Source organism: Sesamum indicum, linkage group LG1, assembly GCF_000512975.1.
Source record: "Sesamum indicum cultivar Zhongzhi No. 13 linkage group LG1, S_indicum_v1.0, whole genome shotgun sequence".
Classification (NCBI taxonomy): Eukaryota; Viridiplantae; Streptophyta; class Magnoliopsida; order Lamiales; family Pedaliaceae; genus Sesamum; species Sesamum indicum.
Genome location: NC_026145.1, coordinates 2,441,958 through 2,469,676, shown reverse-complemented (window position 1 = coordinate 2,469,676; position 27,719 = coordinate 2,441,958). Strand labels below are relative to the sequence as shown.

The window sequence follows — 27,719 nt, the reverse complement described above, 5'->3', positions numbered from 1 at the left end:
TTTTTATGGTCCGATTAACTCATGTTGTTCAATAATGTAAGATGATAGTTACATCAAAGTAATACTTACATTAATATATAAATTTACTGCAGATTGTGAACATATATTAATCTCAACTATAAAATATTTTTATGTATTTCAATTGCATTATTTAAGATAATTGATACTTTTCTATAACTTTAAACTGTTCAGTATGATTTTTTTTTTGTGTATATTTTACTAATTATATTACTACTAAACTAATCAATAATTTATATTTATAACAAGAAATTAGAATTCATACTATATTTTGGTATATTTCACTACAAGAAAACAGCGCATAATTTCCGTCTCTAAAACAAATTAGAGACGGCAAAATCCGACGCCGAAGTCCGTCGCAGAAGGCCGCGTCTCTAATAATTTAGCGATGGAAATATTCCGTCGCTAAATCTGAGACCGAACATTCGGTCGCTAATTCTGTCGCCAAAAGAGAACAAAATTTAACTGTAATCCGTCTCTGATTCCGTAGGTAATCCGTCTCTAATTCCCTCGACAAAGGTAAAATAATTTCCGTCTCTAATTCCGTCTCTGAAATGAAGAAAATATTCCATCTCTAATCCGTCTCTAAAATCTTACAAATTTCCGTCTCTAATCTGTCGCTGATTCTGTCTCTAAATTTTCAAAATTTTCCGTCTCTAATCCGTCTCTAATTTGGTATCTAAGTTTTCAAAATTTTCCATCTCTAATCCGTCTCTGATTCAGTATCTAAGTTTTCAAAATTTTCTGTGTCTAATCCGTCTCTAATTTTTTTTGGTTTTTTTTGGGCAGATTTTTAATTTCTGTACCCAAATTAATATCCTGCTCATTATACCATCAAATATACATTCCATCAACACCAAAATCTGAATTTCCCAAACAAAAACAACAAAAATTAACAAAAAAGATACTCAAAATACAACAACACTAATATAATTGATGTCATCATCCAAATACTACCAAATAATATCAATGTCTACTCCCAAGTCAACAAACATATGTCAAAGTACAACCCAAATCAACATACACTAAGTGATAAACAACCAACAGAAAAAATAAACTAATTATTTTTCCAGAAATGTTGTTGCTCCTGTTGTCCCGACCCACCAGCAAATTGATGGTTTGTGTATCCCACATCTTGAAGTAATTTTCGAACAAGTTCTTGTAGGTCTGCCTCCCTCTTCCGAGCCTCTTCGTCCCTCTTTCGATCCTCTTCATCCCTCTTTCGAGCCTCTTCCTCCCTCTTTCGAGACTCTTCCTCTCTCTTTCGAACTTCTTCAAGAGCAATTTCAAGCAATTTTCTATTTTCTTCTTCTCGTTTTAAAAATTCCTCCACAACCTTTGTTAACTAATTAATCTGCTGGTCAGATGCTTTAAGAGTAGAATTGATTGAACTTGAACTTGTAGATAAGGAGCTACAACCAAATTCATGAGAACTAGCCTGCTATGTTTAAGGGTCCAAACCCAACAAATTACCATTACTCCTAGACTGTACAACCGCCTCACCACCATGTACACCTCTTGCTTCATACACATAGAATCACACACACATACTGCTCTCCCACAACCCATCACGCCTTCAACTATTGTATTTTTGACTAACACAAAGCACACACACTCCCACCCACTTATTTTCACTGTCACAACACGAAACATCAGCTCCACTTCACTCAAACCCCATTTCTCATCATTAACCTCAAGAACAACAATTACACAACGACTAGAATTGCAGAAATTGCAGAAATTTTCCAGAAATTTCAGAAATTACAACATTAGATACAAAATTTTTCAGAAATTTTGCTAAAAACAAGATGCTAAAAACACACCCAAACCTAAAAAAAAGAAGAATAAGTAAAATGCAACAAAGAAATAAGGATTACCTGGAGAATCCTCGCTCTTCACCTTCCTCGTTGCCGATTTACCGTCCTTGTTGCCGTGAGTTTAGGGCTAGGGTTCTAAGAGATGGGTTTGTAGAAAAAATGAGAGGAGAAAGATGGAAGCCGTCCTCGTCCCCGTCCTCGTTGCCGACCTGCCTCCTTGTTGCCGTGAGTTTGGAGTTAGGGTTCTAAGACATGGGTTTGGGGAAGAAATGGAGATGGGTTTGGGGAAGAAATGAGAGAGGAGAAGGAATGGAAAAGAAAGACAAGTGAGAAAGAACAAGGAAGAAAAACGATAAGAAGAGAAAGAAATAGATGAGTTTTTGATTTTTGACTTTTTGTATAATTATTATTATTGTTAATATATTATTAATATATTATTATTATTATTATTATCATTATTATCATTGTTATTATTATTATTGTTACTTTTATTATTATTATTATTATTATTATTGTTAGTATTACTATAATAATAATAATAATAATAATAATAATAGTTATAATTATTATTATTATTATTATTATTATTATTATTATTATTTTAAATCATGAGATCGAATCATAAAATTTTTAGATAGATATAGTTGAAATTAATATATGTTCACAATCTGCAAAATTTATATATTTATAAATGTTAGTATAACATTGATATAACTATCATCATATATTGTTGAACAACATGGGTTAATCTGGCCATCAAAATTCAGATCAGACCGTTAGATATGATAAAACTTACAAAAAAATACATTTGGTAAAGTTATAGACTTATTGGATATACGGATGTCGCGATATCGTACTCGAAACATAAGAGTAATCATTCAAGAAGGTGTATCGTTGAATCAGACCATGTGATTTTAAATCATACCATCCGATATGATCTAACGGACATAGTCTTGTATATATTTAAATTTCGTATGAATCAGGTGCCCGGATTTTAAAATATCGTAATTATTGATTAAATTTTTTAATCTCATTATATATAAAATAAAATAATAATTAGAATTGTTCAACCATTATCATCATCATCATTATTATTATTATTGTTGTTGTTATTATTATTATTATTATTATTTTTAGATTAATTCATAGGAATTACTAAATTTTGACATAAATTTATAAATAATAAATATTTATAAATGAATTAGTTGTCCATTTAAGAAAAATATAACGTAATACAAATATATATTAAAATATAACATAAAGTTTATATATGTCATATTAAATAATAATTTTAATTATAAAAAAATATAATTTACTAAGTTGTTGATTAAATTTATTTTTATATAAAGATTAAATTTTGACATAAAAGTACCATAATTTATTATTATCCAAATATGAATATATGATATTGATTAATAATTATAATATATGGTCAATTTTGATTATAAAATTTATCAAATATTAAATATAAAATAATATATATAAAAAATTCAAAAATAAAAATATATATAAAAAAATAAAAAAAATTAATAAAAAGTTTACTTTTAGTTTTATTGTAATTAATTAAAATTAAAAATACATTATAATTATAAAAATATATATATTATCATGTCATATAATTACAACTTAATTATTATTACATAAATAAAAAAATTCTTATTTTTGTGTTTTAATCCTATTTAGACCATCAGAGACGGAAATTTCCGTGGCTAAATTAAAGAAAAAATTAGCTACGGAAACAGAGACGGAAATAACCAATTCTCAGCCATCTCGATTTTTAAGCAATAATTTAACAGTATCAGAGATGGAAATAGAGACGGAATTTCGCGAAATTATAAATCCGTCTCTAAAATAAAAGTTATTAATAATTTATCATAAATAAGAATTCCGTCTCTAAATCCGTCTCTGATAAAGACGGATTTTGTTCCGTCTCTAAATTTTGGTCTCTGATACCCTGTTTTCTTGTAGTGTTTATAATATAGTATACATTATACAATCTATTTTATTACTTATAAATTTATGTAAAAAATTGGTTATTTCCCTTTTAATCTAATACTAATATAGTATGCATTATACAATCTATTTTATTACTTATAAATTACGTAAAAAATTGGTCATTTCCATAATTTAATATAATTATAATTATAATAATAATATTAATAATTATAATAATAATAATAATAAACAAAAAATAAAAATAAAAAATCAACTTGAACTCGAGCTCAGCATATAGGAGTCGAGCTCGAGCTCGACTTGTTGCCACCCCTACTTAGGATGGAAAATTGCATGTAACATCACTACTAAAAATGCGGGATTTGTAACGACTTTTTGGCTGTTCCAATACACACCGCCTTTCTTACAAGTTTGTAAAGGATAAGTTTGATGACGTCGTGTTGCAATAACAATTTCAATTTTTTGTGACGGTCAAAACCATTACAAAAGTCGTTACAAATAAATGACCGTCACAATTCGTAACAGCTTTTGAAATTGTTATAGAAGTCGTTCCAATACATGTATGTAAATCCGGAACAAATGTTTAAATATAATGGACCGTTACAAATACCATTAAAAATTGTCGACCGTTACTAGTTTTCTATAATTTTTGGGACGGTCGGTTAACTTTATAATGGTATGTGAAAAAAAAAAAAAGAAAAGGAGAGCCATTACAATTACTATATAAAAAATCGGGTCAAAATCTATGTAAAACAAATGTTACAAATTTTGTAACAATATGGACGACTTTTTTTTCCATATGTATTACCAAGGCTGTTCTAAAAGTCGGTACACCTTAGCTTATATATATGTATTTTGCAAGTTGTTTCTTCTACAATTGATTATGAACCACACAAAATCTCAATATCTCTCTAATTTTCGTGCATATACACTTGATCAGGTAGAATTGCTTATATTCTGGGCCGGCAACTATTGATCTCTTGAGTTGGTTGACCAGGTTAGTTTAACCCTTTTTGTTAATTAAATTGTAGTTTAATTATTTTAGCTTTCAGATTTTTTGATCTTATATGTTATGTATTATTAGTCTAAAATAATATATATAAATTTATAGGTCGAAAAATAATAATATATACGTGTGAATTTGTAGTAATATATCATCATGTTACAACAATTGAGGAGATGAGTGTATGATAAGAACCTCCCGGGGAGGGCATGTCTTATACTAGCGTTTGAGGATAGAGTTAAGACTTTCATAGAATGGGCCCAATGTCAGTGTAGACATATGGATGGAGACAAAATTAGGTGTTTGTGCCGGAAGTGCAAAAACAAAAAGTTCAGAATACCCAACATGTGAGTTAGCACTTATGTATGTGATGATTTGTGCCAGAATATTATAATTGGACTCCCCATCGCGAGGAGAGGGTGCAATAATACTTTGATGCTGTGACTACCCCTCCAGTGCAGGAAGAGCAAACCCCAACTGCTTAGGATGAGGGTAATTCCACGGAAGTGATGGACAACAAATGGATTGGGTGCAAAGAATGGTCTTTTATGCAGCCAAGCTGGATTATTTTTCTTCTTACCACAATGGTGTGTCTGATGGTAGTAAGAGGTCCCGCTCTACTGATACCTATCCTAGTTCATATTACGGCGGTGGCCCCTATGATTATTTGTCAGGGTTGTCAGATCATTTTTACGATGTAGTGTACGTTGCTGACCAGCCATTGTAGAGCAGTTGTACCCAATCTCAATTGGTGGCAGTTGCTGGTTTGTTGGTTATCAAGGCCGAGGGCATATTTATGAGCGAACATATAATCAAATATCGTAGTGGCTAATAATATATACTCCTTGATCACACCCTACCAAGCGATTACTACAATATAAACAAGTTGATAAAGATTTGGGTTCACCCATTGAAAAGATTGGTGCGTGTAAAAATGGTTGCATGCTATACTAGAAGGACGACGTCAATTTGAAATATTGTAAGTTTTGAATAGATACAATTTCCACATGAAACATCATAACTACAGCAAGTGAACCATGAAATGTGGAGTGTGTGTGAAAAGGTCATCGTATACAGACGAGGACAATAACTTCTATGGGATCGAAGAGATAATTCAATTGACATACGCACTTATTTCAAACTTGCACGTAGTTCTGTGTAAGTGTCTTTTGGTTGATCCAGTAAGAGACATTAAGGTACACCCTCGTTATTACCTTATGGATGTAAACTTCAAAAAGGCGTACCAAAAGGATGAATTATTCATACTCATACAACAAGCAGTACAAGTTTACTACACAGAGTACCCAAGTATGAACAGAGACAAAGCGGAATGGATGGTTGTTCGTAAAACCAAAGATCGGATAGTAGTTGATGGGTCTCGTTGGACTGATATCGCATATCAGTTGGAGGAAGTCATACCAGTCCCTAAAGTAGCTACGGACAATCAGACGTATTACCTCCATGATCCTGATGTAAACAAATCTTTGTTGATCTTTTGATTGCACAACAACAGGCTGCAGGTGCATCCTCGACACAACATTTTCAAACTGCTATTGAAGAAGACGAGGATGATGAAGATAGCTTCAAAGACTACTAGACTAATGAATATGAGGCTTGATTATCTGGTGTTTTGTAATGAATATTTAAGATTTGCAATATCTTATTAAAAAAATTAATTTTTTTAATCAAAAAAATTAATTTGGAACGACAAAAAATAAGCGCAATAGTTACAATAGTCGTTCCAAAATAGAGCGCTAAAATTTTGGCGCCATCTGAAAATACTGAATAATTAAAACGACGGTAATTTATTGGCCGTTCCAAAAGCTGGTCCACCTTTTGGATGCAAAACCATAAAATTTCAGGAGATTCCTTCTATTTAATAGGGCGTTACAATAGTTGTACCAATGTTAGTCCATGTACATAAAACACAAAATCGTGTCAAAAGCCATTATAAAATATGTCCTAATTCAAAAACTTATGTTTGCAAGTATGATTTTAAAATTCGGGCACCCAATTCATACAAAATTTAAATATATTTAAGACTATATCTGTTAGATCATATCAGACAGTATGATTTAAAACCACATGGCCTAATTCAATAATGCACCGTTTTAAATGATCATTTTTATGTTTCGAATATGATATCACGACATTCATATACCCAATAAGTTTAAAACTTTAAAAAATATATTTTTTCTAAATTTGATCATATCTAACGGTTTAATCTGAATTTTGACGGCCCGGTTAACCTATACAGTTCAACAATGTAAAATGATAGTTACATCAATATAGTACTAACATTTATAAATATACAAATTTATTACACATTGTGAATATATATCAATGTCAACTATAAAATATTTTTATGTATTTCAATTGCATTATTCCACATAGTGGATACTTTTCGACAACATTAAATTGTCCAGTACGGATTTTTTTATTTTTGTACATTTTTATAAAAAATAATTAGTTATTTGGAATACTTTTAGGGATAGCTTTATGAACAAGGGTAGAGCAATGATGTCGTTTTGTTTATTTGGAATACCATTTGTAACGGATTTATATACGATCTGCCAATACGATGTCATTTATGTTAGGGATAACTACACTCCCCTCCCTTTAATTTAATTACACATAGACCCCCTGTGGTTGGAAAAATTACATCTATCACCCATGAGATTTGTTTTTATCTAACAAATAAATCCCTTGTTACTCAAAATTCACTGAATTTACTGATATTAGCATAAAGATCGATAAAAAATCTATCTTTATCTTCAACTGATTTATTGCAGGTCAAATAAATTTTTTTATGACCAAATTACTCCTATCTATCTTCACGCGTTAATACATGTAAGAAGGTATATCTTCACTGTTATAAGGTTAATTTAGTCAATAAAAATTTATTTGACCTGCAATTAGTCAATGATATATCACTTGAGGGTAAACACCAATTTTCATTTAGTTTTTTTCTTAATATATAAAAATTAAGTGAATTTTAACTAATAAAAGGACTTATTTATTAGAAGGAAGCAAACCTCATGGGTGCTAAGTATAATTTTTCAAATCATAGAGGATTTACATGTAATTACACCAAATCACAGGGGAGGAGAGTGTAATTATCCCTTTATGTTAACTACAAATATCACATGTTTCGACTCGTTAGATAACGGCTTTATATACAACTTTTTTTTCTTAAATTCCTTAAGGAATGGTTTCTCACGTTTTGTAATACCTTCTTCACCGGTTTTTGAAAAGGCCAAAAAGTTAGATATAAGGAGTACTTAACAGGCTTTTCCCCCACTTTCTCCTTAGCCGTTTCTCTCGCACTCTCTCTCTCTCTATCTCTTTCTTCCTAGTTGTCTGCCACCGCCCACCTCCACGGCTGCCACCGCCCATTGGCCCATTTCCCTGTTGTCTGCCACCACCCATCGGCCCATTTCCCCGACGTCTGCCACAGCCCACCTCCCCTCACCACCCACCGGCCTATTTCCCTCCCCATTTTAACGGGTACGTTTCATTTTCTTTTTTGTTGTTTTTTGCTCATTTTGTTGCATTTCCTATTTTTTCTCATTTTAACGGGACTGGGATTGTTGAATATATTTCATGTAATAATTTCTCAATTTTTCATTTCCCAAAATAATTTCTTAATATTATTTCTATGATTTTTTAAAAAAATATTTTATAAAAAAATTTGAAATTTTTTGAAAAAATTATATATGTAAATAATATTGTGTAAAAATATGAAATTTTTAATAATTTATGTCATTTTTTGAAATTTTTAATAATTTCTGTAGTTCTCTTTAATTTTCTGTAATATTGGATGATTTTTCTGTAATTTTCTATCATTTTCAGCATTATTAGGTAATTTTCTGTAATTTTATGTAGCACCCCTACTCACTATATTTAATTATCACTAATTCATCATTTCCTTAATTACAATTCATTCTATAAGTAATTTATTTTCAACCCGTCAAATAAATTCTATTTTATCAATATAATATATATATTGAACATAAAAGATAATAGATATCACTAAAAATTTATATTTATCCCACCAGATGTCCTCATTTAGATAACCTCAAAGGAAAATGGTCCAAAGCTTTACAACAAACCCGGTAAAAGAGTAGAATATTTAACAATGAAACAACCAAAAATTCCGGCTCTAAATGTCACGGCTGACCCACCTAATAAGAATTCATTTAATCAAACTAACTCAACTAACTCATAAGAATTCATTTAATCAAACCCATTTATATATTTATTACTATCGTTTTTAACATCTCTAAATTATATTACCATTAAAAAACTTCATTCCCTTTTTAATAACATAATATTTCTTAAATATAATTTTTAAAATATTTTTATGAATTTTCTATCAATTTATCATTACCATATAATTTAATTAAACAACAATACATAAAATTACGTATTTAGTTAATCATTCCGATGGAATTATGTAAATTAAATATAATAATAGTTAAGTCTAACAAATTTAATAATTTAATTAACCAACTATATTATTTTTATATGAAATGTGATATTTAATTCGATACTAATTTAAATAGCAAAACTTGTAAAATATTTCGATTTGAATAATAGATCGCTCAATATAAATAATATTTAATAAATAAATTAATTAAAATAATATAATTATATAAATTATTATAAATTAAAATATAAATTCTAACCCCTGTTCTTCTTCTTCTTCAGAGAATTGCAAATTTTCCAAAATGTGAATGTTGTGTAATGTGTATGTGTGTTGTGTATGTGTGTGTGTGTTGAAATGAAAGAGAGGAAAGAGAGAGGTGAGGCGGTGGACACTCTCACCCTCTCTCTTCTCTCTTCACTTTATATATATATATATATATATATATATATTATTTTATTTATTTAATTAAACTCTTTTCAAAATACCTATTACATCCTTTCTAATTTCTTAATTGATATAATTTGTCCCCAAATATTATAACGAACTCCAATTTAATCGGTTTAAGTTTTATTATATCTTATTTTCAATGTATAATTAATATAATTAAATTTGAATTTCTAAATAATTACTAATTAGTCTCTCAATTATGTGAAAAATTTTACAGACATCACAATGTAGGTAATTGTCTCTAATAATAGGTAATTTTCTGTAACATTCTGTAATTTTGGGTAATTGTTTGTAATAAAAATTGTGTAATTTTGGGTAATTGTTTGTAATACAAATTTAATTTTCTGTAATTTTGGATAATTATTACAATTTTATGAATAATTTTATTTGGTATTAATCTGTAGTTAATTATATTTTTCTGTTTGTAACTTAGGAGAATAATGGACTTTAATGAAATTTTTAGGAATTTTTTGGACTTTAATTCAATTTTCATTAAAATAAAAACTTTAATCCCAAATTTAAGAAAATAAGCGAGTTTAGGATAATCATGAAATTTATGAAATTTTTACGAAATTTTGGTCTTTAATGCAATTTTTAGGAACATTGTGGACTTTAATGCACTTTTTAAGAATATTTTGACTTTAATTCTAATTTCATTAAAATAAAGACTTTAATCCCGAATTTAGGTAAATAATAGAGTTTAGGATAATCACAAAATTCAATGAAACTTTTAGGAAATTTTGAACGTTAATGCAAATTTTAGTAACATTATGGACTTTAATGCAAATTTTAAAAAATTTAAATTTTATAGAAAAAATATAATTTTATAAATGATATGATACAATTAATAGTTTTTAATATTAATAATTCTTTTAACTTGTAGATCCATGACTATCGGTGCTCCGCCTCCTCCAAGACGAAGTCGTGGTCGTGCCCGTGTGTCATAGGCGTGCTCTTCTTTCTCTCTTCTCTCTCGCAGTGGAATATAATTCTCAGATATTTTTCGCCTGTGCGACGTCTAAGGTTACCCTTAACCTTCGACCAGCCTTCACACATATTAGAGTATAGCGACAGTCCGTTGCGTGTCCTCGACACTGAAACTCGCTAGCGCGACATCTAAACGCCTCCCTGCGCTGCACCGCGTGCCCTTGCGCTTGCTTATCCAGAATGCCTATACTCATTGAGGTTCTCGGCACTCGTGCCTTAGTGTCTCGCACACAATCTCGGAACCTGCCGGAGCATTGCTCAATGGCAAGGAGCATCCTCGCTCCGCCTCAGCATTACGGCGCTACGCATGCGCCCGCAATGCCCATCTCATGCCCAACACTCACTCGGTACATTCTAGGCGCTAGCCCTCGTCATGGCCGCCTTCTATGCCTCGCCCGAGTAGGACCGAATCATAAGTTCGAGACCCAATCGATATGTTGATATCTTGCGTTATCTCACACGGCATGCCTTCTTGCCCTTCGGCTTTGGCTTCATAATATGCCCACAGTGCGGTGTCGTCCCACGATCACTCATCTTTAGCCAACGGATCCCCATTTCATGAGTCAGATAATGAGGTCTTGAAATGCTTACCTCGATCACCCATTCGCACAAGAGGCGTTGCGCCCTGATATCTTGCAGCCCGCGGGGCAACCTTGCGAGTCACACGGAGCCTCTCGGCAGTATCGGCGCCCAATGTAGGCCATCCTGGTCCTACGCTGCCCGTTAGGTTTCCAAGCCCTTCGGGGACTCTAGCGCTCCTCTTTAAGCTGCCTAGAGCTGGCTCTTGAAGGCCCCCATCATGCCTCCAAGAGAATGCTCATTTAATGCAAATGTCTTCTCATGCTACTGCCGTAGTGCACGGAGATGGCTGGCTGGAGCTCACCACTGCAGGTCCCCCTTATAATAAGCTTAAAAAGATTTTCTCTTGCTCGAAGAGTAGAACACTCAAAGGGCCGAGGAGTGCACTTTTCAGCATCTTCTTCGACCGACGTCCAAATCACGTCCCGCTTGAATCGTAGTGTAGCCTACGACTTGCACATCATCACGATAGAGTTTCAGTCTCATCCACACATCCATGGCTAAGGAATTGTCTCCACAATGCTCTAAAACTACAGTCTCGCCTCTGCACTTGCAGACTCTAAACATCGTTGTCGTTTTCTACCGGAACCGAACCGTCTACATTTGAAACATCTTGGAGGTGCTCCCAGCACTCCAAGGATCTTGCCAATGAAACAGTATTGCAAATCTCAAGGATAAAACACTTTGCTTTGCACAATTCTCTCCTGTTCGCGCACAGGGTGGCGCTCAATCATCGCCCTTATATCTCCGTGGCCAAATGTCCTCGGAATGACTTCATACTTGGCGGACAGCATTCCCACACATCAAGAAAGTTCCCATACGAACAGTATTGCGATCCGCAATCGGTAAGAGTCTCTGCTCGAAGAGCGTATGCGCCCTTGCGTGCTAGCCGGCATTCCCTAACACCCCGCACGTCTTCCACAAGTCACTACCAACCGTCTAGCCTAAAGTGCGGCCAATGACACCGTGGCCCTCCCAAACCTTCTCCCGTTGTTGGTGCGGATGCACCCACACCACCCCTACCACCAAAGCTTTCATTCGTGTCGCCGACCATGACTGTAGATCCCGACACAACGGGGTCACCTGCACCAGGGGCGAGCTGTTCACAACCGCCCCCCCCCCAGGCTATGGGATGCACCACAACCAGCACCACCAGCATCTCAACGACATTATATCAGCCTCCGGGATGTCCCGAGGTAATGCAAAAAAAAATTATTAAATTATTTTATAAAAAATTCATTAATTTCATTATTTTTTTAATATTTTTAATATTTAATTAATTTTTTAAATCGTACCGAGATTTTCACTTCCTACGATCTATGCTACGATCCGCGGACATTATACGCATCCCAGGAGATCTATATCGCAAATCCCACAAGAACACCAATTATTCTAGTTTAATAATTTAAAGATAAGAATAATATTTATTTTTATGCAATACTTATATTTTTATCTAATATTTACATTTTTTTGAATATGTGAAAATTGCAAGGTCAATGTTCAAGGTCGTCAACTCGCAGGCGGGTAAGTTCCTACGGAAGTGGTTCGCAAACGCCAGAAATTAGTTGGCCCGACCACTGTGGTTGGCCGAAGATATCTTGCGCCAGCTATTGGAGTATTGTGAGACCCCAGATTTTCAATCACAGTCGGCGAAAAATAAGGCGAAAGGGGCAGCCAATCGAGACGCAACTACTTCCATCTACCGTGGGAGGTCGTCCTCCTTTAGGGCGCACAATCGTAAAATGGTAAATAATTTAGACAATGCTATTAATTTAATTTAAGTTTTTAATTTACTAATCATTTGTTTAAATAATTTTTTACTAGGAGGCAACCGTCAAACAGATGGAGGTGCTCGAGAAGTGTTATAAAAAGAAGAAAGACGGCCTATGGAGTGGTCCGAGGGCAACGGATGTCGCGGTAAGTGTAGGTTATAATTTAATTTTTAAATTTAAAATTATTTTTTAAATTTTACTAATCAACTAATTTGTTTACAAAAGTTGTTCTTGAGAATGAAGGAAGAACGCCAGAACCAACCAAATAGTAAACAAGATCCTCAATTATCCTCTTAAGGCTTGGTGGCCCTAAATGACCAACATGTGTGATTGTCAGCAGTGTGGGAGCGAAAGAGGGGCCGAGTATTCGGTCTCGGCTCTGAGGCCCACCATACGATTGCTGGACCATCACAGCCCAGCATGTCCACTGCTCCATCGCCCTCGCCACCACAACTGCCACGATCCGACCTTGATGATCGGGTCACGAGGGTCGAGGAGTGGATGCAGCAGATGGCGATCACCTGGCCCAATCCTCCACCACCCCAAGTCCCAGCCTCCATTTGAATTCCCAACACCCAATGATGAGGACGGCGACGAGGAAACGCTACCGATGGGGAGGCTGATTTAGATTAATATTCTTTTTAATTTGTAAAAATACAATGTTTAAACAATATTTTTATTTTATAACTAAATTATTTTTATTTTCTTACTATATTATGTATTTTTTATATAATATTTCACATTTAAGAAATTACACTTCATATGTATAACAAAAAATTCAATAATTTTTTTTATAAAAGAATATTAAAACAAATTAAATATAAATAATATTTTTAAGTTTGTAATGGCTTTTATACATTTTCTAAAATATGATTTACTATCATATAACTACAATGTCGTTTGAAAGACAGTACAAACACTAAAAAAATACGGGATTTGGGGCAAGTTTAAGAACGATTTTTTTGCCATTTGGAACGGTTTGAATTTGAAAAAATAATTTGGACTAAAATTTAGAACGATTTACGTTCCGTTGTTATAGATGACATTCCTAAAATTTAGGAAAGAGAATTTTGGAACGGTTATATAAATAAAATCGGGATAATTTTGGAACTGTTTCTAGAAACGCTTGAATGAAATTTGGAACTATTGTTATTTTATGATGGTGATATATTTAGAAACAGTCATTAGAATTGCATGATGCGCAATTTTTGGAATACTATTAGGCACGGTTTATTATTTATTCAGAACGCTTTCTTGTAACTGTTTTAGGATTATTTGTTCGAACACATTGTGGTTTATGAATTAGTTTGAGTTGGAATATATTTGGGAACGATTATTTCTTTTTAGGAATACTTTTTTTAAAATATTTTTGCAATGGTGTTTAGAACGATATTGTTTTTGAAATTTATAACATTTCATTTATAATTACTAAAATTATTCCTAATTTTTTTAATTATATAATTTTAATTGATAATTTAATATTTATATTTAATTATACGTATAACTTACATAATTAAATAAATATTAAATAATAGAATGCAATAAACATTATGAAACATAAATAATTAACAAAAAAAATATTATATTAAAATAAATATTGATTTATGAAATGCAATTAACATATATATATATAAGACCTAATCTACACTCCAGTATAACTATAGTTGGCGTAGCACCTTATTGGCTAACCACATTGGTCAGATCAGTGAGCCCTGGCGATGGTGAACCAGTTCAGGATGAACTTGCTCGTCCACATATAAAAGATCTGGAATGTGGATTCATAGTCGCAATCCCACTAATATGTCATCTGCAATATCACAGAAAAAGATCAAAAAATGTTAAAAAAAAATTAACACTATACATTAATACAAATTTTCTTTAAATAAATTTTACCTTCAAGCTCTCGAACCACATCCTAGAGGACGCGAACTATACTACATCTATAAAATTATAATATATATTAATTTTTTAATGATTGTTATAGTAAATATTACATGAACAAAAGTTTATTATAAACTACAATTAAGTGGTTTAATCCCAAAATTACATAAAATTTCAAAAATATCCAAAAAATTTGCACAAAATTATAGAAGACACACATAATTACGGAAAAATACATTTTTTTTCATTATAATTAATATATATTTAGAGATTTGTTAAAATCTGTAATAGATCAAATATTTCATTAAATTTCTCTATTTTCTGAACTTTGCCAAAATAACATAAAAATACATAAAGATAATAATACATTACAAAAGTTTTTAAAATACTCCAAACGTTATAAAATAATTATAGAAAATTACATAATATTAAGCAAAATAAAAAAATTTGAATATTTTCAGAAAATTTTCCAATTCTTTTTAATCACAAAATATCAGAAAATTTTAATCAAAACCAGAAAATACTCTGAATATTTTACAGAAAAATGAATAGTCAAAAAATCACAAAAATCAGAATTTGAAATCCAGAAATTTTACATAAAATTTTCAAAAAAATCAAAAAACACTCGAACAGCTTTTAATAATTTTTTGATTTTTATTAATTATAGAAAAATGAATAAACAAAGAAAAATATTAAAAATAGCTTTTAATCACAAATGAAAACCAAAAAATGAAAGAAAAATTCTGAAAAATTGAAAACAGATTTTCAACATCATCAATAACTTCACCAAATACTAATGAATTCCAAAAACATCATCATTGATAATTTCATCAAATACTAACTAAACATCATCATCATCATCGTTGCGGCAAAAAAAAAAATAAAAAGAAAAGTAAAAAACTAAACTAGAGCAAAAACTTCACACGGCCAAAAACGGAGGAGGAGGGGACTGTTTTTTTAGCCTTTCGTCACGCACAAAAAATGAAAAGGATGTGGTTTCAATTGATTTTGTGTAGAGAGGGTACCAGTCGGTAGGGAGTGGGGAAGGATTGGGGAAGGAGAAGAGGAATGGGGAAAAATCTGCGAAGCGGCAGATTTATATTAAATTTTTGGAAAGATCTTTAATTAGTAAAATCGTTTCTATGATCATTCCAAAGCTAAAAAGACGACCATGTTTTACTTTAATTGGAACTGTCATTGGAATGGTTTTAATAAATGCAATGTATTCCTAAGCCCCTTTTGAAGGAATTGTTGCTCAGAACTTGCTCAGAGCTTCTTCCAGCTGGTTTTGCAAATGCCTCAGGAAGAAGACGTGCACTCTCAGCAAGCACGACTTCATATCTACGTTTTTGTTCTTTTAAGTGAAATGACAATTTCTTCACTTGTACTTAGTTGCTGTTTTGTTTTAGCACTTCTTTAAGTAGAGTAGCACTTTTGTTTGTTAGCTTAGTTAGAGAACAATTACTCAATCTGTTAACAATAGTTAGTAAGTTTTCCTTCTTCACTGTAACTTAAAAAGGGGACTAGTTTTACAGCAGCTGGTTGTCGTTCAGTGAAATAAACAAGATTCAATTTTCAGCCATGGGTTCTTCCTTTTCATCTTCTGCTTCTGTGTTGATTTTGCAACATGGTATCAAATCCTTCGTGTGAAGGTCTCTGTATGTTTTCTTAATATCCTTCTTGAAGTTACCACGATCTTGAACAATGGCGACAGATCAACCCAACACAAATTCAGCTGGAAGAAGGGAATAAGATTTTCTGCAACTCCATGGAGGAGATCATCCATGAACTATTTTGGTGATTGCGCCTTTTGATGGAATAGATGTTCTAGCCTGGAAAAGGTCAAGCGAAAATGAAGCTGGGCTTCATTGATGGCAGGTGCAGTATGCCAAACACTTCTACAGATAACTACGACACCTAGATCAGGGTAGACTCAATGGTAACTTCCTGGGTCCTCAATGCTATCACCAAGGAAATTTCAAAGGCTTTTCTGTATGCTAAAACGTCCAAACAAATATGGTTAGATTTTGAAGAAAGATACAGTAAGAACAATGGACCTATGTTCTATCAGTTACAGTAAGCCATTGCTTCCATTACACAGGGGACAATGAGTGTGGTTGACTACTTTAATAGCCTATCTACACTCTGGGATGAGCCAAAGCGTCTGATGCCTACAAAAACTTGCACATGTGGACTATGTATCTGTGGTTTTACCAGAATCACAACTGAGGAAGATAACTTGACAAAATTGGTGCAGTTCTTAATGGGACTGGATGATAGTTATCACAACATACGTAATCAGATCCTTGTTATGGATCCGTTTCTAAGTGTCAATAAGGCTTATTCTATGGTACAGAGGGTAGAAAGGCAAAGACTAGTTAATACACAAACTAATGATAATTCGGATGGAGTGGCACTATACTCAAGATGGAACAACCAGAGAGGAAATGCAGGTCCTAAAGGCAATACACCTATTATGGAGAAATCTGGCTATAAGGGAAAAGGCTACATTGACAAGAAACTTCAAGTATGTCTTCATTGTGGGAGACAGGGACACACAAAAGACACATGCTTCAAACTACATAGATTTTCAGATTGGTACAGAAACCTCAATGATCAAAGAGGAATGGAAGAAGGGCTACCAAGGGGGATTAGTGTGGCTGTTGCTGAAAATAAAAAAAAGAATTGGAGAGCATACAAGAACTTCGGTGAAGCTTTGAAACAAGTTTCAGAACTGTTGGAAATAATGAAGGGACACATCCCTGCTACTGCAGCTCAGGACCCCTAACAAGTCAACTTTGCACAAGGAGATGACTTTGCAAGTAATGGGACCTTTGTCGATATGTCTAATAATAGTTCTAGTTCTTGGATGATTACAGCCGTGCTGTATGGATATTCCTCCTACAAAACAAAGCACAAGCACCTCCACTCTTGCCTCTTTCTTTGCCTTTATCTCAAACCAGTTCAATACCTCTGTCAAGGTTGCTAGGTCTGACAATGTGTCCGAATTTGTGAACACTGGATGTCAAACCCTTTTTTTCTTCTTTAGGAATACTTCATCAACGCTCTTGTACCCACATACCTAAGCAAAAAGGTGTGGTTGAGCGTAAACACAGACATTTTCTCAATGTTGCTAGATCACTCTTGCACCAAGCCTCTCTCGCTAATAGGTTTCGGGGGGAATCCATTCTTACTGCAGCATACCTCATCAATCGCCTACCTTCTTCCCTTTTACTGTGAAAATCTCCTTATGAGATTCTCTACAATAAACCCCCTACACTCACTCATATCAAAGTATTCGGAATGTTTATGCTTTGTTTACTGACACTTCTCCCCATAAAGATAAATTAGCCCCAAGCGCATCCAAATGTCCATTCTTGGCTACAGTCAATCACACAAAGGGTATAAAGTATATCATCTTGATACTTAAATGGTGTTTATCTTAAGAGATGTGCTATGAAAATTGTCTTCCTTTTTCTGCTACTTCTTCAGACAACACTTCTTATCTCCCTACTCCTTTACCTGAGGTAGCAGTTCCAGCTTGCATCACTATTTCCCCTACTATACCAATTTCTGTAGATAGTACTTCATTTGTTCCCTCACCTCCTGCCATTCGCAGGTCTCAAAGAACCATCACTCCTCCTAGCTGACTTCAAGATTACATATGCAATCATTCATCTTCCTCTCCTCATCTCTGTGATCCTCTTCATTTTAGCCCTGCACACATGTCATTTTTGTCATAGATTGATGCTACTCAAAAGCCACAATCATTCTTAGAAGCCAATCAACATGAATGTTGGAGGACAGCCATGAAGGAAGAGCTTGAGGCATTAGATAGAAACCACACCTGAGACCTTACTCCTCTACAACAAGGGAAGAAAGCCATTGGTTTCCATTGGGTCTACAAGGTAAAATTGAAGCTTGATGGCTCTGTTGACAGGTACAAAGCAAGACTTGTTGCCAAAGGATACAACCAGATCGAGGGAGTGATTATTTTGACAGTTTCTCTCTGGTAGCCAAGACTGTTACAGTACGCATTTTTATTGCCATTTCCTCTACTTGTTCGTGGCCTCTCTTGCAGCTTGACGTTAATAATGCCTTCCTCCACAAGCATCTTAACATAGAGGTGTACATGGTGCCCCCTACTGGTTACTCTAAGGCTCATGATGGTCTTGTTTGCAAGTTACAACGATCCCTCTATGGATTGAAGCAAGCTTCTCGCTAATGGAACATTGAGTTCTCCACTCAGCTACAGAAATATGGCTTTGTTCAATCTTCCCATGATCATTGCCTCTTCATTCTTTATATTGATGTTGTCTTTATCGCATTACTTGTTTGTGTTGATGACGTCCTTCTAACAGGAAATTCTTTGACTGCTATGACTGATGTTAAGCTCTACCTTGATAAGTTTTTCACCATTATGGACTTGGGCCATGCTAAGTACTTCCTCGGCTTGGAGCTCGCTCGTTCTGCGCATGGCATATACATCTATCAACGCAAGTACCTCCTGGACATTGTTTGTGACCGTCTCTTGACGGATGCCACACCTCTTCCACCTTGGATCAAATTTGATGCTTCTTCTGGTGCTCTTCTAGTTGTTCCTCATCGATACAGAAGGTTGATTGGGCGCTTACTTTACGTGGGCTTTTCTCGTCCTGACATTTTTTTGTAGTGCAACAATTGAGTCATTTCCTCCAACATCCTCGTGATCCGCATTGGGCAGCTACTTTTCACCTCGTATGATACCTCAAAGGGACCTCCACTCTAGGACTGTTCTTTCCCTTGTTCTCTCTACTTCTTTAGATTTAGATTGGGCCTCCTGCGTTGATTCTCGTCTCTCTATCACAGGCTACTACATCTTCCTCGATGGTTCCTTGATCTCCTGGAAAGCAAAAAAGCAAGTCATTCTCTCTCGTTCTTCGGCCTAAGCTCAGTATTGTGGCATGGGGTCTGCCATTTGCAAACTTCTCTAGATCAGCTACATTCTTCGTGATTTCTCACTTTTTTGCCTCTGGTCCCATTCCTTTCCATTGTGATAACAAGGCTGCCATCTATATTACTAAAAATCCTATATTCCATGAACACACGAAACACCGCGATATCGATTGTCATCTTGTCCGTGATAAGTTTAAGGGCGGTTTTATCCGTCCTATACACATTCGCAGCCATGACCAGGTGGCTGACCTTTTCACCAAAGCCTTGCCTCCTGTTCTCTTTACTCGTTTTTTCTCTGAGTTGGGCATGCTCTCCCATGCGCCAACTTAATGGGGGATGAAGGAATTCTTGCTCAGAGCTTCCTCTAGTTGGTTCTGCAAATGCCTCATGAAGAAGACGCGCACTCTCAGCAAGCACGACTTTATATCTATGTTTCTGTTCTTTTAAGTGAAATGACAATTTCTTCACTTGTACTTAGTTGTTGTTTTATTTTAGCACTTCTTTAAGTAGAGTAGCACTTTTGTTTGTTAGCTTAGTTAGAGAACACTTACTCAATCTGTTATCAGTAGTTAATCAGTTTTCCTTCTTCTTCACTGTAACTTAAAAAGGGAACTGGGTTTACAGCAGCTGGTTGTCGTTCAGTGAAATAAACAAGATTCAATTTTCAGCCATAGGTTATTCCTTTTCATCTTCTGCTTCTGTGTTGATTTTGCAATACGTTCCAAATATAATAAAGCATTAATACCTAGATGACATCATTTTTGACATCGTATGCCAAAACCGTTCCTATTTGTTAATTATTTATTTTCTTAGAAAATAAATAAACATTAAAAAAAATCCATACCGACACGTTAATGAGCAAACAAAAGTTTATAATGCAAGGATTTAGACTATTAAAAACATAAAATATTTATCATGAGATTGACATATGTTCACAATATGAAGTATATTAGTATATTCAAATTTGTTAGTACTACACAGATATAACTAACATCTTATATTGTTGTACTGCATGCCTAATCAGACAGTTAAAATTTTGATCAGACTGTTAGATATAATTAAATAGACAAAAAAAAATACATTCGACGAGGTTTTGGACTATTTCAGTATACAAATATTGAGATATCGAATCTAGTCAGTAATAAAGGAGATTCAAAATAGTGCAACCTTCAATCAGGCCATGTAATTTTAATTCAGATCGTTAGATAAATTCAAATAGAAAAAAATCTTAGAAGTGTTTAAGTTTGGAATTAGTCCAGCTTATTGATGTTGAGATATCGTAATCGAAATGTATACTAGACATTTTTTATACACCTTTTGGAACGGTTGGTGGATACAATTTGGAACAGTTTAGGATAATTTAACTGCTCCAAGTTTCAAATTTTCACCTATTCTTTATAAGTTGCCATACTAAATTTTGGAACTGGATTTGGAACGGCCAAATTGAAAATTAGCCGTTCTAAATTTTAAAATTTCTCACCTATTTTTTAAAAGGCATCATAGTAAATGTTGGAACTGGGTTTGCAACAAGCAAATTAAAACTTAGCCGTTCCAAATTCAAATATAAGGATGTAAAAATACCATTCAGTTTGGAACGGTTTGTCTAAAAATATTGTTCAACAAAATACTCTTTTAGTTTGTGTAACGTATTTGGAACATGTATTGTAATACAAAATTTTCTATTTATTAAAGTCGTGACAAATTGTAACTCATGTTGGCAAGGTACTTGGAAAACAAACAATACCGTATTTAGGAACAAACATTGTAATACAAGTTTTTCCAAGTACATAAACGTATCAAATTGTACCTCATTTTAGAATGGTTATTTCAACTGTCTAGTTTTCAATTGACTTTGGAGCTCATTTTAGAATGATAATTATGTGCTATTCGTAGATCATTCCAATGTTTACCAAACCGTTGCAAACTGCATTAAATTAATTCATACATGATTAAAATATCAACCCCTTAAAGTATAGGACTAAAAATACTAATTCCTTCCAAGTTACAGGACTAAAATTATAATTTAATTTGATCAAGTACAAATTACATGTAATTTTTTTGTCAAACTGATAAAAAAAAATGACTAAAATTACCGAAACTTTAAAGTTATAAAACTAAATTAAGAAAATTAATTCATGTACAATAAAAAATGTCATTCCACATGAACTAAAGGACTAAAATGATGTTTTTCCCTTTATAAAAACCCTATGAATAAACAATCTATAATGATTAGAGTAGACATGCATGTGATGCGACCATCAAATGTTTTGTAACAAAAGAAAAGCCCAATATTCATAGAAACGGTAAGCAAAAGGCCTTCATTTCCTTTATTGACATAAATACATAAAACGTACATTATGTTTTAATATTCACAAGTACATTAATCTTTCATATATATATGTTGCTTCCTTATCTACACTGTGTCCCCATCCCGTAGGACTACAACAAACTTGTCCAAATTATTGCAACCTTTTCAACTTTGGTATAGTTTCCCTCTCTAATTTGCTTGGCGATGAGCCTCTTCACAAGAAAGGCCTCACCTTCCTAACCCACCAAGAACATTAAATTCTACTAATCACATCACCAAAAATCAACTGCCAATGAATCTACTAACATAACTACATCGAGTCGAGCCAGACATGATACTTTTTAACATGTTGAGTCTCCCCCGTCAAACTATAGCTAATCACTGTTTTCCATTCGATCGATCTCTACACATAACGTCTCGATCGAGATTATTTTCTTTTCTTTTTTTTTTTACACTTTAATCTTCACTGGTTGCTCCCGTCTCTAGTGAATTCAACGCGTTATTAATTTCCACGTCGTTGAAACAGTCAAAACCAAAGTCGTGAACGCCGAAATCTTGACAATCCAATAGCCATGAGCAGCTCTCGTCCCAAGACGTCGGGCAAAAGCTGCCCAAATTTTCCGACTGAAACTCCCATGGAACCTGGAGCTGATCAGGATCGTTGTCCTGATCATGATCGTCATCCCTGAACAGGCAGCTGATCAAAGGATCGTTTTCGTACAAATTCCTGTCGGGTAAATTTGATTCGTCCGAGGAGCTATTCTGATCTTCCGGGCTGCCAGAGCCAAGATCGTTATTTGTTTCTTGCAGCTGATTCATTTTTTCCGATTCTGGGAAATTATCAGCTGCATGGGACTCTGATTTTTCATGTTCCTTGTGAAGGGGCTCGTGCGTGACGGGGTCGATTCCCATTTTCAGAAGCTTTTTCTTTATATGGGTGTTCCAATGATTCTTGATCTCATTGTCTGTTCTCCCAGGCAATCTTGCAGCAATTTTGGACCACCTAATTTATGTATGCACAAAGAAATTAAAGTTATTGTGACATCATCATATACAACTGGAAATTTATGGCATGCAATAATATAAATATTTGCATAATCATATTATAAAATAAAATATTTATATTAATATTAATAAAGCAAGAGTGATTTTTTATATCAGTTAATACTACTGTTCTAATGTTTCTTAACTTACATATAAACTAATTAACTACCCGCATTAGAAAAAAAATACTATTGCCTGCAATATTAATCTATGAGGAAAAATCAACGTAATTAACTATTATTAACCACGGTTAAATTAAATAGATGGAAAAAAACTAAATTTTTTCATCTAAAAAATATTATTTGCCGCAACTAAGAACCACAAAAAATATTTGTCATGCATGCTTTTAACCATGGCAAATATATTACCCATCCTCCAAAAAATCAGGATTAACAATCGTTGTGTTGCTTGATCAATCACTATTTGTTAAGACTATTTCACTACAAGAAAATTGCCCAGTAGCAACGAAAAAGAATTAGCGTCGAGATAATTAGCAAGTAAAACTCTCGTTGCTAATCTATATTATCTACTACAAGAAATTGACTTGCTAATGAATTTAGCAAGGGAAATTAACTTGTGACGAATTTAGCAACGAACTATTTAAATAATATATTAAATAGATTAGCAACGAAAGTTTTTACTTGTTAATCAGTTCGACGTTGATTTTAGCACTAAGTTTCTCGTAGCTATTGATCGTTTTTCTTGTAGTGTTAATTATTATTAATTAATCATAGAAATTAATAATGATTAAATATTATATTTGTAGTGGTATCGTGTAATATTACTCAATAAATAAAAGCTATCAATCTGTTTTTATTTGGTAACTGCAATTTAATATCTTACCATCATTTAACATTTTTGTCATTTAATGTTTTAAAAAATATACAGATTTCAATTAATATTTTCTCTACATAAATGTATAACTATAGTTAAATTTATATAATACCATTTATTTTATATTTCGAGCATGCATGAGCGTGCCCGGTTGCTAAGTATATTATTGACTATCTATATATAACTGAGTTGAAATATTATGCAGGTCAGGAACTCATTGTAACATAATGTTGGAAAAATAAATGAACTTTTTATAAATCTCTACAACAAAATCTTCTGGGACATAATTTAAATAGTATAATTTAATCATGCATGAGTCTTGTCTGAATATGAATTTGGTGGATTCTTGAACTTGAAGCCGAGTTTGGTAGATTACTACGTATTACTAATTGCATTCGACAACAATGTGTGTTTTAATGAAAAGGGATAATTACACGTTCCTCTCTCAAGTTTTAACATAATTAATATAATTTTTTTTTATTTGATAAATTATATCTAGAATTTTTTAATTTGATTTTCGTCTAACAAATAAGTTTATTCGTTGCTGATAATAAAAATAAATAAAACTAAATGGGAATTGGTATTTACAATCGATTGACTTATTACTGATTTATTGCATGTCCAATCAATATTTTTATAATCAAATTACTCTTATACACTTTCACTCGTTAATGCATGTGAAGATGTATGTTTTTATCGCTACAAGGGTAGTTTAGTTAGGAAAATTTATTTAACCTGCAATAAGTTAGTAATAACGGGCAAATATTAATTTTCATTTAGTTTTTTCAATAAATTAAATTCCATGAATTTTGACTGACGAATTGACTTATTACGTCTAATTACACCCAACCTCTGAGGAGGCCAGTGTAGTAATCACCCCTATTAAAAATAGTGAAAAATTAAGGAGATCATTCATGGATAGGTTTTTCATTTTAAAATTATATTATACTTTCTATTTTATTTAGTTAATGTATTCGTACGACATGTATAATTTTTTTTGAAAAATAAAATAAATAGCATGATTTTGTATCTATAGTATGTACATATTGCATAAAATAAAAAATATATATTATAATTTAAAATAAAAAATTCAATTCAAAATACGATAAACTTCAGAGAAAAGCTAACCTCTTCTGTTCATAAAGAAGTTGTTCTTTGCACAGACACTTAATATGGAAGATCAAAAGTTGAAAAATACGGTCTTTATTTTCTTGAAAGGCTTCTTTGACTTCGTTGCCAAATTTTCAGTTCTCTCAAACTTTCGCTCACTTTGCCAAATCAAATGAAATGATTACCCTTTGGACTAATTTAGATCAGTTTTCTTTTTTAATATTTTCAGCATATAGTAATACATTTTAAATGGTAACATATTTTAATATTTTAACATGATTGTGTCTTTAAGTTTATTTAAAAATATTTTATCCTTAATGTATATATAAAAAAAATAGAAAATACAATAAGAATTGCAATAGAAAATTAAATCCGCCCTTCGGCAGGAAACAAGAGCGGCAGATGTGTACGACTAACAAAAATTTCGTGCATGAATGATAAAAAATAAAAATATGATATGATATAAAAATAATATATTTTTAATTATGATATAATTAAAGTACGTCGTATATTGATTAATAATAATATGATCAACGTAAGATAGAAAAATCAAAAGAATATTAATTTCATACATAATAAATTAATATTGTTGGTATATTAAGGGTTAGTATAAGAATTTATGTATAGACGTACCTATTGCCAAGATGGGCATGTAGATCAATGACCAACTGTTCCTCAGCCTCAGTCAGAAGGCCGCGCTTCAAGTCGGGGCGGAGGTAATTGGTCCATCGGAGGCGGCAGCTCTTGCCACAGCGGCGGAGGCCGGCCAGCTTGGGGACGGCCCGCCAGCAGCATTGGCCGTTGGTGAGAATAAAATTGATGAGCTTCTTGTCTTCCTCCGCCGTCCACGGCCCCTTCTTCACCCCGAGTTTGTCACAGCAGGGTTGTCTTCCCATGTTCACCAAATGCAAAGAGTATGTGTTTGTGTGTGTGTTTTTCTCCAATGATAATTAAAACTTTGGTAGAACTAAAAAGTCCCCTTTACCCACCTATATATACTGCCATTGAAACCCAGTGCAAAAAACTCATCAACTTTTCTTTTCTATTTTTTTTATTTATTTATCTATTTTTTGGTGTTATTGGGATCAAAGATAGAATAATAATAGTAGTATGTTTTGTGTGTGTGTGTGTGTGTGATTTTATGGCCCACCATTGGTTTTCTGAAAGGAACTGATGAACTACAAGCTTGTTTTGGTGGTATCAACTCCACATGGTGGAGATGGTGAATGATGGGGTAACCCAAAAACAAAGCTACGTTTCCCCGTGGAAGGGGTAAATTACGGTTGTTTTTATTAAAATTTAACATAATTATAAATATCTTTTATTATTTAAAAAATTATAAATATTTCTCTTAAATAAAATAAGATTATATAGTTTTTAAAAGATGAGTTAACAATTATTATTTTACCCATGTTGAAATTTAAACAAACTATATTTGAAGAAGTAAAAGAATTTGAGAATAGATAAAGTAAATAGTCCATAAAACATATTAGTTTATAAAAAAAATTTAAAAAATATATAAAATTATAATTCACAATTCAAAATGACATTTTTTATCAGCTCAATACAGAAATTAGATTGAAATCTATCGGAGACTAACAGAATATTGGGCTCGTCCATTGAACAGATGTTAAAATAAAAGGGTATTTGTAATTCTAAAAACCTTAAAAAAAATAGTTGTTTTCTCTAAGAAATATGACGTTTCTCGTAGTTAATTATTATAGTTCAGAGTAAAAAATTATGTTAAATTATAATTCATCACGGCTTTATGTGCAGCAGTTATTAACTGTTATAATTTCGGCAAGCAAAATTAAAATATTAGTGGTAATTTAAAAATTATAATTTATTTATAACTAAGAACCGTAATAAGTATTTCAATAATAGTTAAGATTATAATAAATATAAATTAATCATGGTTAAATTTAATTTTTTTCATATATAATTAATTTATTTGCTAGCAATAATATTTTGTAATCCTAAAATCCTCATAGTTGGTAAAAACTCACAAAAAGACTAAGGGAAGGACAAGAAAGAAGAAAGGAAGAAGAGGAAAGAAAAGTGGGGAAAAGATTTCTTCCCTGTTTGGCTACACAAACGTACCCTGTGATTGCAATCTTACTCAAACATTACATCACCTATTTCGTCATTGCCACGTTTACTTGCCCCTGTCATCAGTTATGGCCAATTTTTTTTTATATAAATAAAAAATGGACTATTTGACTATTTATGGCATATTTAATCTTTTTATGAATAAATTATATTAAGATCCATTGAGTTTAAATTAAATACACGCACACCTCCTGTAATTTATAAAATTATAAATCTCATGAATTAATTAGATCTAGTTACATAAATATTCGTTGTCTTTCATAAAATTATTGATATGCTCGTTACGGGGTGTTAGTGCAATATATCCAGAAGACGATATACTTGTAATTACAATTACACTTCAATTGATATTTTATAAAAGATAGAGAATGATTGTGTAATTAGACCAAATTTTAAGGATATTAATGTAATTTCATAAATTATATGTACACCCCCCTAAATATGTGTAAATTTTATGTATTTTAAGGAGTAAACTTTATTCTGAATAATGGCG

General features: G+C 32.7%; 3 protein-coding genes across 4 annotated transcripts; 2 read left to right on the top strand and 1 right to left on the bottom strand.

The window, feature by feature from the left end:
* On the top strand, positions 8,047 to 13,619 carry LOC105155498. 2 transcript variants are annotated; one of them, XM_011071377.2, is made up of 5 exons: positions 8,047 to 8,298; positions 10,551 to 12,429; positions 12,726 to 12,978; positions 13,058 to 13,150; positions 13,249 to 13,619. In XM_011071377.2, the coding sequence occupies exons 2-5, from the start codon at positions 12,192 to 12,194 to the stop codon at positions 13,316 to 13,318; spliced, it is 654 nt and encodes a 217-aa protein (XP_011069679.1). In that variant the 5' UTR covers positions 8,047 to 8,298; positions 10,551 to 12,191; the 3' UTR covers positions 13,319 to 13,619. The 2 variants fall into 2 exon arrangements, with proteins under 2 accessions (XP_011069679.1, XP_011069686.1); XM_011071384.2 differs by having other exon boundaries at positions 13,231 to 13,619.
* LOC105156207 lies at positions 18,336 to 20,151 on the top strand. Its single transcript, XM_011072283.1, has 5 exons — positions 18,336 to 18,505; positions 18,827 to 18,872; positions 18,968 to 19,060; positions 19,136 to 19,503; positions 19,860 to 20,151. The coding sequence occupies exons 1-5, from the start codon at positions 18,336 to 18,338 to the stop codon at positions 20,149 to 20,151; spliced, it is 969 nt and encodes a 322-aa protein (XP_011070585.1).
* LOC105155489 (protein ODORANT1) lies at positions 22,525 to 26,163 on the bottom strand. The gene is made up of 2 exons (XM_011071373.2): positions 25,751 to 26,163; positions 22,525 to 23,132 (listed from the first exon to the last, which is right to left on the bottom strand). Exons 1-2 carry the CDS (start codon positions 26,011 to 26,013, stop codon positions 22,586 to 22,588), a joined length of 810 nt encoding a protein of 269 aa, XP_011069675.1. The 5' UTR covers positions 26,014 to 26,163; the 3' UTR covers positions 22,525 to 22,585.